Source organism: Ascochyta rabiei, chromosome 18 (assembly GCF_004011695.2).
Source record: "Ascochyta rabiei chromosome 18, complete sequence".
Lineage (NCBI taxonomy): Eukaryota > Fungi > Ascomycota > Dothideomycetes > Pleosporales > Didymellaceae > Ascochyta > Ascochyta rabiei.
Window position 1 is genome coordinate 1202057 of NC_082422.1, and position 15886 is coordinate 1217942.

General features: G+C 55.9%; 7 protein-coding genes across 7 annotated transcripts, besides 6 other annotated features; 3 read left to right on the forward strand and 4 right to left on the reverse strand.

Moving 5' to 3' along the window:
• Positions 1–70: 70 nt before the first annotated feature.
• Positions 71–848, forward strand: EKO05_0010195 (uncharacterized protein; the record flags this gene model as incomplete). The annotated part of the gene is made up of 2 exons (XM_038942873.1): positions 71–620; positions 676–848. 2 exons carry the CDS (start codon positions 71–73, stop codon positions 846–848), a joined length of 723 nt encoding a protein of 240 aa, XP_038794742.1.
• A 238-nt stretch (positions 849–1086) lies between these two features.
• On the reverse strand, positions 1087–2310 carry EKO05_0010196 (uncharacterized protein; the record flags this gene model as incomplete). Its single annotated transcript, XM_038942900.2, has 1 exon — positions 1087–2310. The coding sequence occupies one exon, from the start codon at positions 2308–2310 to the stop codon at positions 1087–1089; it is 1224 nt and encodes a 407-aa protein (XP_038794743.2).
• An 886-nt stretch (positions 2311–3196) lies between these two features.
• Positions 3197–5659, reverse strand: EKO05_0010197 (Cysteine--tRNA ligase; the record flags this gene model as incomplete). Its single annotated transcript, XM_038942940.1, has 2 exons — positions 3197–4415; positions 4467–5659. 2 exons carry the CDS (start codon positions 5657–5659, stop codon positions 3197–3199), a joined length of 2412 nt encoding a protein of 803 aa, XP_038794744.1.
• A 222-nt stretch (positions 5660–5881) lies between these two features.
• Positions 5882–7642, forward strand: EKO05_0010198 (Guanidinoacetate N-methyltransferase; the record flags this gene model as incomplete). The annotated part of the gene is made up of 1 exon (XM_038947038.1): positions 5882–7642. The coding sequence occupies one exon, from the start codon at positions 5882–5884 to the stop codon at positions 7640–7642; it is 1761 nt and encodes a 586-aa protein (XP_038794745.1).
• Positions 7342–7363: a tandem repeat.
• Positions 7364–7381: a tandem repeat.
• Positions 7378–7407: a tandem repeat.
• Positions 7643–7660: 18 nt separating the features above from the next.
• Positions 7661–7692: a tandem repeat.
• A 183-nt stretch (positions 7693–7875) lies between these two features.
• Positions 7876–9836, reverse strand: EKO05_0010199 (Alkaline phosphatase; the record flags this gene model as incomplete). The annotated part of the gene is made up of 3 exons (XM_038942860.1): positions 7876–9624; positions 9690–9701; positions 9759–9836. The coding sequence occupies 3 exons, from the start codon at positions 9834–9836 to the stop codon at positions 7876–7878; spliced, it is 1839 nt and encodes a 612-aa protein (XP_038794746.1).
• Positions 9837–10014: 178 nt separating this feature from the next.
• Positions 10015–10200: a dispersed repeat.
• Positions 10198–10577: a dispersed repeat.
• Positions 10578–11166: 589 nt separating this feature from the next.
• EKO05_0010200 (uncharacterized protein) lies at positions 11167–12477 on the reverse strand (the record flags this gene model as incomplete). The annotated part of the gene is made up of 1 exon (XM_038947039.1): positions 11167–12477. The coding sequence occupies one exon, from the start codon at positions 12475–12477 to the stop codon at positions 11167–11169; it is 1311 nt and encodes a 436-aa protein (XP_038794747.1).
• Positions 12478–13559: 1082 nt separating this feature from the next.
• Positions 13560–15192, forward strand: EKO05_0010201 (uncharacterized protein; the record flags this gene model as incomplete). The annotated part of the gene is made up of 2 exons (XM_038942909.1): positions 13560–13782; positions 13832–15192. 2 exons carry the CDS (start codon positions 13560–13562, stop codon positions 15190–15192), a joined length of 1584 nt encoding a protein of 527 aa, XP_038794748.1.
• Positions 15193–15886: the final 694 nt, after the last annotated feature.

Sequence of the window (15886 nt, forward strand, 5' to 3'; positions counted from 1 at the left end):
CAATCCTCACTGGCTGTGAAGATCCCCAATCCAACCCCAGTATCGAGACTTCCCAAATCATCTCCACGAAATGACGGCTCCAGAAACAGGCTACGGTTTCGTGGGCTTCGACAATCTACGCAATGACATCTATCCCGCCATCTCGGCTAAAGATACTCCCGCTCTGCACAAGCAATCGATAGACGTCACATCCGAGTCCGCCGTCGCGAATCTCGCCGAGCAAGTGCAGAGCGGGGAAACGCGTCTCGACGTCCTGATCAACAATGCCGGAGACAGCGCACCGTGGGTGCCTCTCCACGAATCCGATCCCGCGAAGTGGTGGCGCACGATGGAAGTCAACGTCAAAGGGCCGTATTTACTCGCGCATGCGTTCCTGCCGCTGCTGCTGAAGACCGCGGAGATGACGGGAAACGTCGATATCATTAATGTTTCCAGCATCGGCGCGCTTACAGTCACTGAAGAAGTGGCTTCTGCGTACGGCATCAGCAAGTTGGCTGTGTATCGGCTGACGGAACATCTGGATGTTGGGTATGCCGCGAAGGGAATCAATGCTGTTAGTGTGCATCCTGGAGGCGTCGAAACGACGCTGGCGAAGAGGGCGTTGGATATCCTCAAGCCTTGTAAGTGCCTGTGATTTGTTCCATTTCAGACCCTGGAGCTGACGTGCGCTGGTAGATCTCATTGATACTGAGGATTTATGTGGTGGCTTCGCGGTTTGGATCACTGCTGAGCCAAGGAAGTGGCTTGGAGGGAGGTACGCGTCGGCAACGTGGTACGTTGATGTTCTGGAGAAGATGAAGGACGACATCGTCGATGGTGACAAACTGAAAGTTAAGCTTGCTGTGTGAATGCTCCGAACTCATCGGTTTGAACCATCCTCTAGTCGCTGAATCGTAGCTGGAAGTTGATGGCTATCGCTCAAATCCGGGCTTGTTGTGTCTCTCAACGTCGTCTCTGACTTTGAAACGAAAAGATGACTTTTAAAGAACAACGAGGTCCATCGCCATAAACGTGGAGACTCATCCTCTACTCCCATCATACTCACATTGACTCGCCAGACCTGGCATCTGATAGCTTTCTGGTTTGCTATGCCCCTGCAGGTATGGAACAGTCGTCTGCACTGTACAAGCTGAGAATGAATTTCACATCGTAAAATGCACAATTCGATATCTTCTCGTCCGGCACCCGCCTCTGCAGCTGGCAGGAGATGACTGCCACTATTTCGGTCTCGGGAACACAGTGTCGCACGGTCAGTGTCGTGGGCAATCCGGCTTCTCTCAAGACAACCCACGAAGGCCTCGTGTCTTGACCTAAACGCAGGCGGTCTCTGAGTACGTCAACTTTTGACCCATCAGTCTCAGCGTCAAGCAGGCTGAATTGACTCTGCGTAGCACTTGGTTTAGACCATCCAGAGGCAACAAAAATGCAGCGCATCTCGACAGTGTGGGGGATGCCGCCCGAACTTATGGTAAATCTGCAGTTGAGGCCAATCAAGGCAAGATCTTCCCTTGGAACATGCCCGAAAAAGAACAACTGATCCTCGGAGTCGTATAGATCTGTTGGCCAGGGGTCATAGAGAGTCATTTTTTCCGTCAAAGTGAAATGAAGCACGTGAGCTCTTAGATCGCGCATGGTCTCGTTCGTCGGTGCGAGTCGAAAGTCAGACCAGCGGTAACCTCTGGGGAGTTTGGTGAGAAGAAAACTCTCCGCAGGAGGGTTGTGGAGGAATTGGTTTGGGGTATATTCCACAAGTGTACATGGGTTTTGCCTGAGATAACGGCGCCGACCGACGTGACGCAGATGTAGTCCCAAATACTTCTTGTTGAGAGCGCAATACAGCGGGTATATCGACACTGAGCCGATTCCTTCACTTCCATACATTGAGTATAATGGTGCGCGAGTCCTTACACCAATGTTGGTAATCGTTGACTCGGCTAGACCATCATACCTCGTGCGCTCGTAATTGCGGCAATCTGCAAATTCTGCTGGAGAATACGACATTACCCCAAGCAGAGCAGAGCCTTGAATCTCCTTGCCAGACCTAGCATTGGGAAAGCGTATGCTATTGTGGCTGCCGATGGCCACGTCTTGTATTGCCGATGACAATTTCCATGCTAGGATGCTGGGATCGGGTGTCGACTTCATGATCTCTTCCTGCAATCTGATGAAAGCCATTTCCTCTTCTCCATAAAGCAGAGGCATGTTTATTCCGAAGATTCCCAGTAAGCAATACGCTATGTCTTCTTTCCGGGTGGTGGTACGGCGTGCTGCCCACGACATCTTTTGCGCAACGCAGAACGAAGAGGGCATCCGCTGTCCTAATAGAAGTTGTTGGTCCGTCTGAGTAATTTCGGATAGTTCCCGCGCGAGAGCGGCTTTCGTGCTACCCTCACTTCCCGGTCTCGTCTGCCACTGTGCATCGAAGAAGACGATATTGGATGGAGCGATCAGTTCCTGCAAGGTCCATCCTCGAGTGAACCTTCCGTAGCCCCCCAGTCAGTAAATAGAAGCAGGGTCTTGGATGTGGTTCGTGTTGTAGCGTCGGGTGATATGAACCTCTTCCGCTTTCATAGCTGGGTAATGACATACCAGCGACAACGAGGTAGAGAAGACTTCCAATCGTGGCCTGTTTCTAGATCCGACAGATAAACATAACAAACCACCGCCCGTTGATACCACCGAAACATGGAATTAATAGCTTCGGACAATTCTGCGCTACTGCTCTTATCAATACAGCAAGTATCGACCCATGCATACTGAACACCCTCCGCTGCAGCGGTTCGACACGTCATATCGATCTTGGAGTACCCTTTCATGTGCCGGCAATTACCGTCTGTGTAGTGTTTATACGAAACCTCCTCCTCCTCCCAGGTATGCGACAGAATCGCATACTGTGGGATTTTGCTGCCGATGAACTCTTCGAACTGCCGTGTGAGTGTGTTGATGAGACGCATGGTGCGGATAGTGAACTCTCGAGCGACAAGACGGGTGCTGTGGTCGGTAGGTGGGGACTAGGTTGGGACGGCAGATAGTGGGTAGAGAGGATGTGAGCTGGGAGATCTGCCAAGGTAAGTAGGCGGGGCTCATGCAGGTGCCTCAGCCTCGCGACAGGTATGGCATGTGCTGTAGATGTGCAGTACTTTTCATGGTCTGTTTCATCTACATAGGCTGTCAGCGAAAAGAGGACTTTCATACCCTAGGACGACCCAGCGCTCTTCAGATATTCATCGTTCAGCTTCTTCTGCTTCTCCCACTCTTTCTTCAGCTTCTTGCTCGCACCCTTCGAGATATCTTTGCCCTCCTTATCCTTCAGCGGCAGCCCGTCAACATCCCAGGCGGTGTATTCTGCTGTCTTGAACATCTCCCGAGGGTTGATCTTTGCTTGCTCTGCCAACTTGGCCTGCTTCTCAGCTTCCTCACGCTGGCGCTGAAGCTTAGCCTCGGCCTTCTGACGTGCAATGGTTTCCTTCTCGTTGCGTGCGAAGCGGAGTTCGGCGTCAACAGGACGCACCATCGATGGCAGGTCTTCGCGGTCCTCGAGGTAGATGCCAAGGTCCCAGAGGTGTGTGTCGCGCAGCGCGTCGCAAAGAGCAAGGAAGTCCTTAGCAGGAGCCTTTTTCTCAGCGAGGTCGCGCAGACTCTCTTGGAAAGTGGAGAGTACCTCGGCATAGGCGATGGCGCTGATGTCCTGCTGCTGTGCAGATTTGTGCTGTGCAATGATGGATTCGAGAACACTTCCTGACAGATCGCCAGCAACGGCGTGCTTTCGCACTTCGTCACGTTCGCGAGCAGCAGCATATACGAATTCCTTCGCTTCTGAGGGGATGTCGATGCCTGCCCAGCCGATACCGCCGTCGTATGGATCAGCAGATCCGTCGAGACCAAAGATGCGGACAATGCGAGTAATGTAACGAGCGACATCGAAAGCAACGCTGTCAGACAGATCTGATGGCTTGGCAGAGTTGCAGGCTGTGACCAGCGTTGAAATCGCACGGGTTGCAGTGGGCGTGTCGAAAGAATCCGAAAGCGCACTGTGGACCTTCTCTTTCGCAGTCTCAAACGCTTTGAGAATCTCTTCGTCTGCTGCACCCGTCGAGTCGATCATGGGGTTAACCTCGCGGTCCCGAACCTTGTAGAAGAAGTTGCTGACGCTGCTCTCCCACCCTGAGCCAGCCTTGCGCATAGCGTCTGTGATCTCGATGCCGTCGTGCCACCCACCCATGAGGAAGATGATGCGCAGGCTCCGAGCGGTCCAGTCACCGCGCGCCAATGCTTCTCTGATGGTCGTAAAGTTCTTGAGACTCTTCGACATCTTGCTACCAGAAATCGACAAGTGACCCATGTGCAGGAAGTAATTCACCCACTGGTGACCACCCTTGTCGCCAGACCAATGTGCCTCGGACTGTGCAAGTTCGCTGAAAAATGTCAATATCTAGGAACACTAGACAGACTGATCGGGAACTTACTTGTCGTGATGAGGGAAGCACAAATCAATACCACCAGAGTGGATGTCCATCTGTTCACCAAGCACATCGCTCGCCATAACAGAGCACTCAATGTGCCAGCCCGGCCGCCCAGGGCCCCAGGGAGACTTCCACGCAGGCTCTCCGGGCTTACTGGACTTCCAGAGTGCGAAATCAGCCTCACTGCGCTTCTCAGACGTCTTCTGCTGAGACAGGGCACCCTCACCGTCTGCCTGCAGCCCCTTGTCTCCACGATTCCAGGGCTCCAGACGGGCGTAGTGGTTGCCGGGGACCTTTTCAAAACCATCGATGTCAAAGTACACCGAGCCGTCAGACGTCTTGTAGGCAAAACCGTTGTCCACAATCTTGTCAACGAACGTGACAATCTGATCGCCGTATTCGGTGACACGGGTCACGACGTCAGGATCCAGTACGTTCAGGTTCCTCATGTCCTCCATGAAACGGGCTTCGTACTTCTGAGTGAGTTTTGTGAAGACAGTGTGATCGCTGGCATCGATTTTCGAGCCGTGTACTGAGTCCAGATATGGCAAGAGAACTTCTTCGGCGCCAGCATAGAACAGCTCCACGTCCTCGGGAGTAGTCTTTGACGGTGCAAGCAGCGCTGTTGCTGCAGTGCCAACGGTCTTGAGATGCATCTTGATTTTAGCCTCCTTGTCGCCTGGAGGGGCCATGCCATCTTCAGACTTTCCAGCAATGACGTTGGCGTACTTCTCAGCTGACTCCTTGTTGAAGTCCTCTGGCGAAAGATCTGAGCTCAAGAGCGGTAGATTCTTCTTCACGTACGCTTCAAAAGCTGCCACCGTCGTGCTTGACACTTGGTCCGATATTGTTGGGTTCTCGGCCTTGTACTGTGCTAGAAGATGCTGCTGGCGTCCTCGCAGGATAATCTTGTCGTCGACATCGGTGATGTTCTGGACGAACTGCAGGTTGTAGCCGAAGTAGCCAGCCAGGATTCTCCGCAAAACATCAATAGTAACGTAGTTTCGTGCATGTCCAAGATGGGCATCGTCGTACACGGTGGGACCGCAGCTGTACCATTTCACGACCTTGCCCTCAGGATCGATGGGCACAAAGTCGTTCTTCGATCTCGTCAAGGAATTCCAGACTTTCAACTTTGCTGGCTCTTTTGACTGGGGCTCCTTCCATGGCGGCTGGGTGCGCGCTGGTGTCGCCATGGTGGCTCTGAATACCAGCTGCAAGGGTTGGTTCTTGAGATTGCTCCTCGAATAGTACAGGAACGGGGAGCTAGTGGGCGTGAGGATTCTGCGGGACAAGGAACGCAAAGCAAAGACCATCAAGGAGACGGCAACGTACAGCAAGCAAAGAGCGACAGGACGAACGAAGAGGGAATTAGCAAAGTGGAGTCAAAATGCTGCGACGAATTGGGTGACTCAGGAATGGTGCGGTTGTCGTGTCCCTTTCGAGAGTTCCCGAGCGCAGAAGCCTTGGCGATCCCCGCCCATTGCAGGGTCGAAAGCTCCCCGCTAAAATTATTCTTCGAGCTTCCCATGAACATGAACGTGCAGTCTGGCGACATGCGCCCAGCTGGAGGAGCTCAGCAAGTCATGGCGCCCGTGATCTCTCCCTTCTTCGACCCAGGGACACACTCGTCTGCGCACAACCTTGGAATTGTGCAATTGCGCCGCGACCATCTCATCCCAGCCGTCCTTGCGCCGAACGGCGACTCCGACTATGCAGAGGGCAAGGTAGAGAACACTCGATTCGGCTCGTTCCCTCACAGCACGCTCGTCGACCAGCCATGGGGCACGCAGGTGTTGGCGTCGGTTGTCGACACGGGGTCACGTGGGAAATCGAAGAAGCGCAAGAGAGATGGGAGAGACGAAGGCACGGAGACGCCGACCACAGACGCGGCCGACACAAAAAAGGACATTGTGAAGGCCGCGACAGCAAGCAGCGGTTTCGCGCATTTGATACCGCCCACGCCAGAGACCTGGACGCTCTCCCTCCCGCATCGGACCCAGGTCGTCTACACCCCAGACTACAGCTACATCCTCCAGCGACTGCGCGTGCGACCGGGCGACCACCTGATTGAAGCCGGTGCGGGCAGCGGCTCCTTCACGCATGCCGCAGCCCGCGCAGTGTACAACGGCGCGCCAGGCATGCAAGACACGTCCTACTCTGCCGCCGACATGGAGGAAGAGGACAACGCGGTCGGCACGTCGCCCAAGAAGCGGAAGCGCAAGCGCAAGACGCGCCACGGCGGCGTGTACAGCTTCGAGTACCACGAGCCGCGCGCAAAGCAACTCCACGCCGAGATCGTCGAGCACGGCCTCGACCCTGTTGTGACAGTAACGCACCGCGACGTCTACGGCGACGGCTTCAACCTCAACGACTCGACGAGCCCAGCAGCCGACGCCGTCTTCCTCGACCTACCCGCGCCATGGCAAGCGCTCAAACACCTCGCGCGCACACCTCCCTCCGCCGCCACCGTGCAAGCCGCGACCTCCGACCCATCCACCCCGGCCGAACCCACCCCCTCCCCCTCCCCGTCTAAACCCTTCGTCTCCCCGCTCAACCCCCGCAACGCAGTCCGCATCTGCACCTTCTCCCCCTGCATCGAGCAAGTGACCAAGACCGTCGCCGCGCTGCGCACCCTGGGGTGGGTAGAAATCGACATGGTCGAGATCCAAGCCAAGCGACTAGAAGTACGGCGCGAGCGCGTCGGGCTGGCCGAGGAGGGGCTACGGGGCGGCAACGCGAGCGCAGCGACGGTGCAGGAGGCGGTGCAGCGACTGCGGGACGTCGAGGGCCGCGCAGCCGTGTTCCACAGTCTGCAGAAGGAGAAGCAGGACGATGTGATGCGGCGCGCTGAGCTGCGGAAGAGGCAGAAGGCCGGTGCCGCTGCTGCTGCTACTGCTACCACCACCACCACCACCGACTCAGAACAGACACAGAACAGCCAAAAAGATAAAAAAGGCAAGCTGAACATCCCCAAACACGGTCTGCCGCCCAGCAAACACGACCGTCTCGACAAGGCGAAGAAGGACCTCGAGACGCGCGCGCTGTACAAGGAGGGCCGGTTGATCCACCGCACAGAGCCCGAGCTGAAGACGCACACGTCGTACCTTGTCTTCGCGGTCCTGCCGCGCGCGTGGACGGCAGAAGACGAGGAGAAGGCGAGGAGGAAGTACGGATAGGATCGGTTTTGTCATGTTTGTGTGTGTGTGTGTGTGTGTGTGTGTGTGTGCTTGTGTTTGGGTCGAGCAGCACGTGATTGGAAATGAAGGATACCCCCATAGGACGTGTAAAGACTGTGTTGAGAGGAATTGTGTTGTCACGCTGTGTGCAAGATTTCATGGATATCGCAAATCGCTCAGACCTTACAAAAGCACTTTCAAATTCGCCGACAAGTTCGCCTCACCGCATCATACTATCCCCACACGGCATCTCTCGCCCTGTGGCTTCCCTCCTTGCTCGGCGGTGTCGAGATGAGATGTGTCCACGCCTCCTTTCCGTCGATGAACAGCCTGTAGTTTAGATGGCTCTGCTCTCCGTGCACTGGCGTTGTGATCTCCACCGCGCCAAACTTGCTGTTGCCGTCTGGCAGGTACTTGACAGTGACGTCCTCGTCGTCCATCTCCTTGTACGTCCTGACCGGCAGGTAGAACATGCTCAGGGGGCTCGTGCTGAACTCGTGCACCGTTGCGCTGATCGGCCAGCGGCCCCCTGCAGGTGGCGGGAACGAAGTGGCGGCAAACTCGTGGCGGTCGCCGCTGAGGACTACGACGCCGACGCCGTGGGTCGACGAGTGTTCCCAGGCGGCTTCCAAAACGCGTCGGCGCTCGACGAGGTGTCCACCCCATGTGTCTTCAGAGCCAAATTGCCAGTTCTTGGTGAAGGGAATGCCGGTGACGATGATCTTCCAATGCACGCCTCGCGGGGGCTCCTTGTGGATCCAGGTGAGTAGATCGTCCAGCTGGGTGGCGCCGAGCATGGTCTTGTCCGGGTCGTTGGGGTTCTTGTTGCTGGGGCTGCGATAGCGGCGCGTGTCGAGAAGGAAGAACTCGGCTGGGCCCTGCGTGAACGAGAAGTATGTGGCGCCCGTGCGGTGAGCAGGAGGGTTGGGTGCGGCGTTATAGTGCATGAAGGCGTCGTACGCCGGGACAGCAACGCCAGTCATGTTCCCGTTCCAGTCATTCTGGATCTCGTGGTCGTCGATGACGTGGATCCAGGGCAGGTTGTCGCTGACGGCAGGCCAAGATGGCGACGAATAGACCTGGCGATACTCGCGCCGGTAGGTCTCTGCGTCGGTGCCCTGTCGGTGAGGTACGTCGACGTAGATGAAGTCGCCCAGGAAAAGCATAAAGTAGGGCTTCAGCTCGTGCAGCCAGTCTGCGAGATGCTTCATGCCGGGAAATTCGAGCGGGTGCTGGAAGGGTGTGTAGGGGACTCGAGGCTTGATGCAGCTGGAGTGGACGAACGTGTACTTGTTGTCCTTGAAGGCCGAGATGCGACCAGGACGCGGCGCCGTGGTGAAGGTGCCGGTCTTGTTGCCGCTCGAGGTGTTGATGACGTACTCGTACGGCGTGTCGGAGCGCAGGTGGTCGAGGCTGATGACGGAGGTGAAGTCGGTGTCGTTGGTGAGCCAGTGCTCAGGCTGGCTTGCGTAGAGGGTCTTGTGCATCCAAGAGCGGTCCATGTCGTCGACGGAGCGGTAGAGGACCTTGACGTCGTGCGCATAAGGCTCGCGCACCAGGACGCTGGCGCTGTGGTCGGACACGTAGCCGACGCGTCCAAACGACGCGTTGTGGCAGTCGTGGAGCAGAGGCGCGCGGTAGACGACGTCGAGGGCCATGGCAAGCAGCGCCATGTTGATGCCGAACGTGACCCAGCTCCACAGCGCCGACGAGGGGCTCGGCAGGCCGGTGAGCAGGGTCCTCAGGATCTTGGGCTGCCGCTCCTCGTACTGGATCGTCTCCTGGACGTCGAGCTCCTGCAGAGGGCCATCTTCGGCGCCTTCGATAAGCTCGGCTTCAGTGCCCGAGTCGCGGTCGATGGTGTCTTTGACGATGATGTCCAGCTCGTCTGATATCACCTTGTACTCGGCCGTGTCCTGGAAGCTGGCGAAGAAGGAGGGTATGTAGATGGCGGTGAGCGCGGCAGCGAGCGGCGGAACGACCTGCAGACGTGGTCAGATTCTCTGCGGTGGCGACTGGACGCGTGAACACGCCAAGCAACACTCACTGTGGTCGGAATCTATGGCGACTGTGGTCAGCGAACGGCATTTCCCACAGAGCAGTTTGAGACACTCACCCATCGCAGGAAGATCCAGATGCTCAGGCGCAGCGCGAGAGAACTGACGAGCGTGAGAATATTGCTTGCAGATGCCATGGCTGCTAGCCAGGTGTCGTGACGTGGGCCGTGGTGGGTGTCTGGGACCGTAGGGCGCTGCTCGTGACAGCTGCACAACAATGACGTCCCATTACGCTAACTGTATTGATTTACTGGTAGTGGGGCCTATATTTACGGCAGTGGGGCCGTCTGCAGACGCGAACCTCACCTGGACCAATGGAGGGGTTTAGATGAAAATATTCGAGTCGTTACTATACGCCGGAAACTATCTAGGGGTAGTTTAGCGTAACGCTTACCCCTAACTAGTGCTAGAGGGACATTAGATAAGACAGAAACTGCATGCTGTAGAAGAGGGGTTTAGATAAAAACTGTAATCTAAAATATTTGCGTTAGTAAAGGCTGTTGCTGGTAATAGCAACTAGGGGTTAACAACAGCTACTTCTGCGGCAGAGGCCTTAATTTTAGAAGCCTGCTTAGCTACCTACGTAAGGGTGCTAGGGTTAAGCTGTTAGCTATAGGTTTGTAAACCTAGCAGGTTACCTATCTTTTAACTCTAGTAACTAATTAGCTTATAGTAAAAAATCTAGTTTACTCTATAAGTTTACCCTAAGTTTGTTATAAACTTATATTTGCACGCTAAGAGGGTAGTGTTATTTTTGTCTTATCTAACTTAGAACAGACTATCTAGTTAGGCCCCCTGACTAGTCTTAGGCCACCCTGCTGACTTATTAACGGAAACAGCTATCTGTCACAGAAAACCCGATCATCTAAACCCCTCCAATCGTCCACACCAACCACCACAGCGTGTTGTACTATGTAGAAGGCGAAGAACGATGCTGTGCAACACAACACTGCCCGTGTCCAGGTCGCAAAAGGGCGCCACGGCCCTCGACGATACAAGGCGGCAGAAGATTCGCCTTCTCCATCTGCCTCCATCGGCGAAATCAGAGCCTGGACGTGTCCCTGATGCGGACGGGGGCCACGCAGTCAACCTCCAATGTGCCCTCACCCTGGCGTCCCTAGATGACAGATGACATGTCTTCATGGGAAGCGCTATCGTATGTGTGGGGCGACCACAACAGCACCGCTCCCATCACGCTGCATGGCCATCTGTTCTCACTGACTTCGAACCTCCACGCCGCTCTGAAACATGTACGCTGCCAAGACAAGGAGCGTGTGATATGGGTTGATGCACGCTGGACGATACTGGAATCCTTCAAGGCTGGGACTGGCCCCATTTCACAATGGTGTTGGCGTCCTTCCAATCTCGCGCATCTACCAACCCTCTAGACAAGGTGTGTCGGCTGTCAGGCTTAGGCAATGACTCTCTCAGGGCAAGCCTCAGCGTTGACTACAACGGTTTGCCCCCTCACAAACTCAGCCCAAAATCCCAAACCTGCACCTTCCGCGACCCAAACGGCCCGCCCTGCCTGACAAACAAACTCAACACCCCAAACTTCCGCAACCGCTCCTCGTCCACCAGCGGCTCACCCGCCATATTCGCAATCTCCCCCAGCTTCTTCCAATCCGCCCAGTTCCCGCCCGCCGTCGCTCCCCAAAGCTGCACCGTCGCTCTCGGCGCATCAGGCAGCACGGCAACGACGCTGTCGCCCTTGGCGACAATCTTGCCGCGGTACGCCAGATACGGCGGCGTAGACAACCCCGGAGCCTGAATGGCCGTCTTGCTGAACTTGCCGTCCGCGGTGCGCAGGTAGTGGTAGAACGTGCTCGTCGCGGTGGTGTTATCGCGCATCAGGGCGTGGAATCTGCCCTGGTCGTCTGCACACTGCGCTTCCTGGTTGATGAGCTGGGAGTTCTGGGGGATGGCGAAGACCTTTATTCCGGGCGTGCTTGGACGGATCGGCAGCGCGACGGTCTGGCCCGCGGTCGGCTTCCAGCTGCGGCCCCAGTCTTCCGAGAGCGCAAAGTAGAAGTCGTGGTTCGTCGAGGGCGTCGGCGTTTCCCGCACGGTCCACGATACGTACAGGTTCCCCCCAGCGCTGCTGAGGCCGTTGATGTATGCGTTGTTGTCTTCGCCCTGCAGGTACTTTCCTACGTTTGACCACAGCCCGGACGTGCTGCTGTAGCGGTGGATCCAGCTGTCGCCCGACCCGGACTGGCCGATGCGGAATTCCATCAGCAGGTCGCCGTCGTCGATGCGCTCGAAGCGCGGGTAGGTGAGGGGTGTCCATGGCCCCGTGCTGCCGGGGAGGCTGTGTTGGACGGCGCCGAAGGCTGCAGCCGTCCATTCCGAGGGGATCGTTTTCGCGATGCCCGTGTTGCTCACGCGGTAGTTGATGGGGACGTCGTGGTGGTCAAAGGAGAGATGGATCTTGCCGTCTCCGCTGATGCCCATGCTGATGGTGTTGTGCTCATCGAGCGTCTGCTGGACGTAGTCCGCGAAGGCCAAATATTGCCATGCTCCGATGGAAGGAGAGATTTGGCGGCGTCCAAGGTTGACATGGTGCTTGCCGTAGCCTGTGGCTGTTGCGTAGAAAGCAACGTATTGGTAGTTCCCAAAAGTCGTCAGCGCGTTTTGCTGGAAGGAAAGCCCGTTGAGCCGAACTGAACCCTCTACATCGTTGCTGATGTTATAGCCCTTGATCGACGTAACGGTGATGGCCGACACAAGTGAGGAAAGAAGCGCAAACGACGCAAGCAAAGAGGAAAGAAGCTTCATCTTCAAAAGGAAAAAAAAAATCGCTTTTTTTTTTAACTCACACACCATCCTCTCGCTACCCTCCCTTCCCTATATACTCATATACTCAGCATCATCGCTCTGCATTCACCCGGATGAATGACACACCATGGACACGGCAAGCCGGGGAAATCCTGATCAGCGGACAAGTTTAGCTTCGCTATAGGTACCCAACCGTGCTTGCGCCCCGTGACGTGACGATCCTTCCCCGGCTTCTGCGTAGCTCCATGCACACTGCTGCACAGATTGTTTTTTTTTCCGGACGATGCATCTATTCTGTTGGCAGGCGAGGTTCCAGGGTTGGGACCTGCGTCGGCATCTCGGGCCAGCGATAGTGCGGGGGTGGAGAAGCTGGGGTTGGGTACGGGGGGGGGGGGGGGTTGGAGCTGTGTGTGTGCGATTTGCTCGCGCGAATGGCTCGGCGGCTGCGTTTTACCTGTGCGATCCTTGGGTGGCTCGTTGCTTGGGGAAATGGAACTGGGTCGCGCGGTTGCCCTGCCACGTGCAGGTATCCCGAAGGCCGATTGCTTGTTGTGGCGTTACGTCGCGAGTGCTCGCTTTCGAAGCCTTTTTCCTTCAAGCGTTCGATTACTCGTGAATATTTTGTCTGCGCGAACGAAGTTTGTGAGTCTGTCCTGGCACTCTGGGTTGTGCTGAAGGGAGGACAAACGTTGGGTTGACAGTTGCGGAGAACAGCGCCAGCGCAGCGCCACAATCCACTACGTCTCTTCTCCAGCAGCCAGGACACCGACTTCGTATCTACCATCCCCCACACTTTACACCACAGCAAGATACCTACATCCCAGAGCAATGCCGTCCCTATCCTCGAGGTTGCCGACAATCCACAACCGAGTCATGTCCCCGACACCTGAAGAGGAAGGTAGAGGCTGAGTCTCCTCACTTGGCACTTGGCGCGCCATTCAACGGTCGTGGAGCAGTCTTGGAGCGATGTACCGGTATCGGGACTTTATCGTCGACTCTACTGCGAAGATAGAGATCGTCAGCAATAAAGGGTCGTAGTTGCGCACTACAAGAGGTACGCGTGCCAAGCTACCGTTCGCGAAATGGCGACAGTTTCAGTACTTGTTTTCGCTGCTACGGTATTGGCGCAGGGTACAAAGTACGGCGAAAACCATGTCGTGACACAGTTCGACTCGCAAACTGTGGAGCAGAGGGCCTTCCCAGCACCTAATGTAACGCTGTACAGCCCTGCGTTCGCGGCCAACGCTTCTTTTGCTCCTGGATGGACCAAAGGTACTGAGGGCGCGACGAGCCAGAAAGACCTTGGTATGTTATACGAACATCCAACTAGGGACAGTCGACTGATATGTCTCAGATGCTTTCCTGCAGAGCTTTGCTCAGAAGAATGCAGCTTGGGCGACCTATGACAATGCCGGCTTCTTGAGTGAAGAGGGTAATTTCTTCCCATATGTCCGTCTCGCGAGCTCTTCAAACTCGTCGAGCAAAGTACGAGTCTGGATCCAGGGATCTGTGCACGGAAACGAGCCGGCCGGTGATGAAGCTACACTCGCGCTGCTCGGTGCAATGGATGCAGACCCTACATGGGCTGCTAGTTTCCTCGACAAGTTGGAGATCCTCGTACTACCGCGTTACAACCCGGACGGTAACGCGTACTTCCAACGCACCTTGGCGACCAACTTCGACCCTAACCGCGATCACACTAAGCTTGTGCGTCAGCAGACGCGTGACATCAAGCAGTGGTTCAGTACCTTTGCTCCGCATATCGCTGTTGATATGCATGAGTATGGCGCACGCTCAAGGTACGCTGGGAACTACAGCAATGCTGCGGATGGCATGTACAGCGCTGCGAAGAACTTGAATATCCACCCAGACATTCGCGAGCTCGCCGAAACCGTCTTTGCGCCTGCGATTGGTGCATCTCTAGAATCCAAGGGTCTACGTGGTGAGCCGTACGTTACTGCCGCACGGTCAGCGAATCCCGTCCGTTTCGACGAAGCGGGCACTGATGCGAAGATCGGTCGTAATGCCATGGGCCTGACGCAATCCGTCACGTTTTTGTTCGAGACTCGAGGCATCGGCATTGCCAACCAGTCTTTCAAGCGCCGCACCCTCGGAGGTCTTCAAATGATCCTTGGGGTATTGGAGACAGCCCGGGATCAGGCGGAGAACGTATACAGCACGATTGAAGGAGCGATCAGTGAGGTCATCGCAAGCCAAGAGCCCATCGTCGTCACCGACTACACCACCTACTCGAACCGTACGTGGACCATGGTCGACACGCGCAACGGCGAGGTCGTGCAGATCCCCGTTGAGTTTAGCTCGACTACTCCAGCCACCGCCAACAGAACAGTAGCCAGACCTGAAGGCTACGTCATCCCTCGCGCGTGGTTTGATCTCGCTGAGCGCCTAAGGGTCTCTGGGCTCGAAGTCGAGACGCTGCAGGAGGGTTTCACGGGCGAAGTTGAAGTGTACAACATCACCTCTTCGAGCCTCGCCCGCTCTTACTACGAAGGCGCCATCTTGAACACCGTGACCACTGATACGCTGACCCAACAGGTTTCGCTGCCGTCTGGTAGTTTCTTTGTGAGCAGCGCGCAAAAGAATGCAGGACTGGCCTTTGTTGCGCTTGAGCCGGAGAACATCGACTCGTATGTCAGCTTCGGTATTGTTCCACTGGAGGTTGGCGATCTGTATCCGGTATTTAGGAAGTTGTAAATGTAGCGCTGCGGAGTCTAAATCACGTCCGACCGTGCGTGGCTGAAATGCATGAGAACTATGTGAAAATCAGCAGCAACCCAGTTACGCCCAGATATTGATCGGTGGTCATAGTGATGTTGTGCATTCCCTGGCGTTGCCAGCAGGCATTAGCTACGGGCTACGAACCTGCTCCCCGACTTCCATCGGCACTGGGACTGTCCAACGTCGCGAATCTCCTTCAGCAACGCGCCTAACGGGTACGCCACAAGCGGTTTTCTAGAACACAACGGCCTCGCAACCAGCCATAGCGTCGTGTAAAGTTGACCGCTCTCGCGAAAAGCGTCTGTTTGCGGTTAGTTTGGCGAGCAGTCACGCGTGGCTGAGTCAGGCGGGAACGCCTTGCTGCACCTTTGTTATGCGCCCGTCAGATTGCGGCCCATGCTACAATGCGGCGAGAATGCAGTCTCGCCTAGGGCCCGTATATGTGGGATTCCCTCGCAATACATGTCGCTGTATCGTGGAAAACGTGACCCAAGGGCCAAGTCGGTGGCTCGTTGGCTGTAATGGCCGCAAGCGGAAATCCGGTGATGGAGAATAAAACTGGCTGGTCGCTATGAGTACTCACCGGTCATTCTTTTCGCTGCTGTCCGGTCGTTACTCGTTGTGCCGTTTCCCGTTGTCGGTGTTTTGTTCTTAAGGTGCTCGGGTTCAG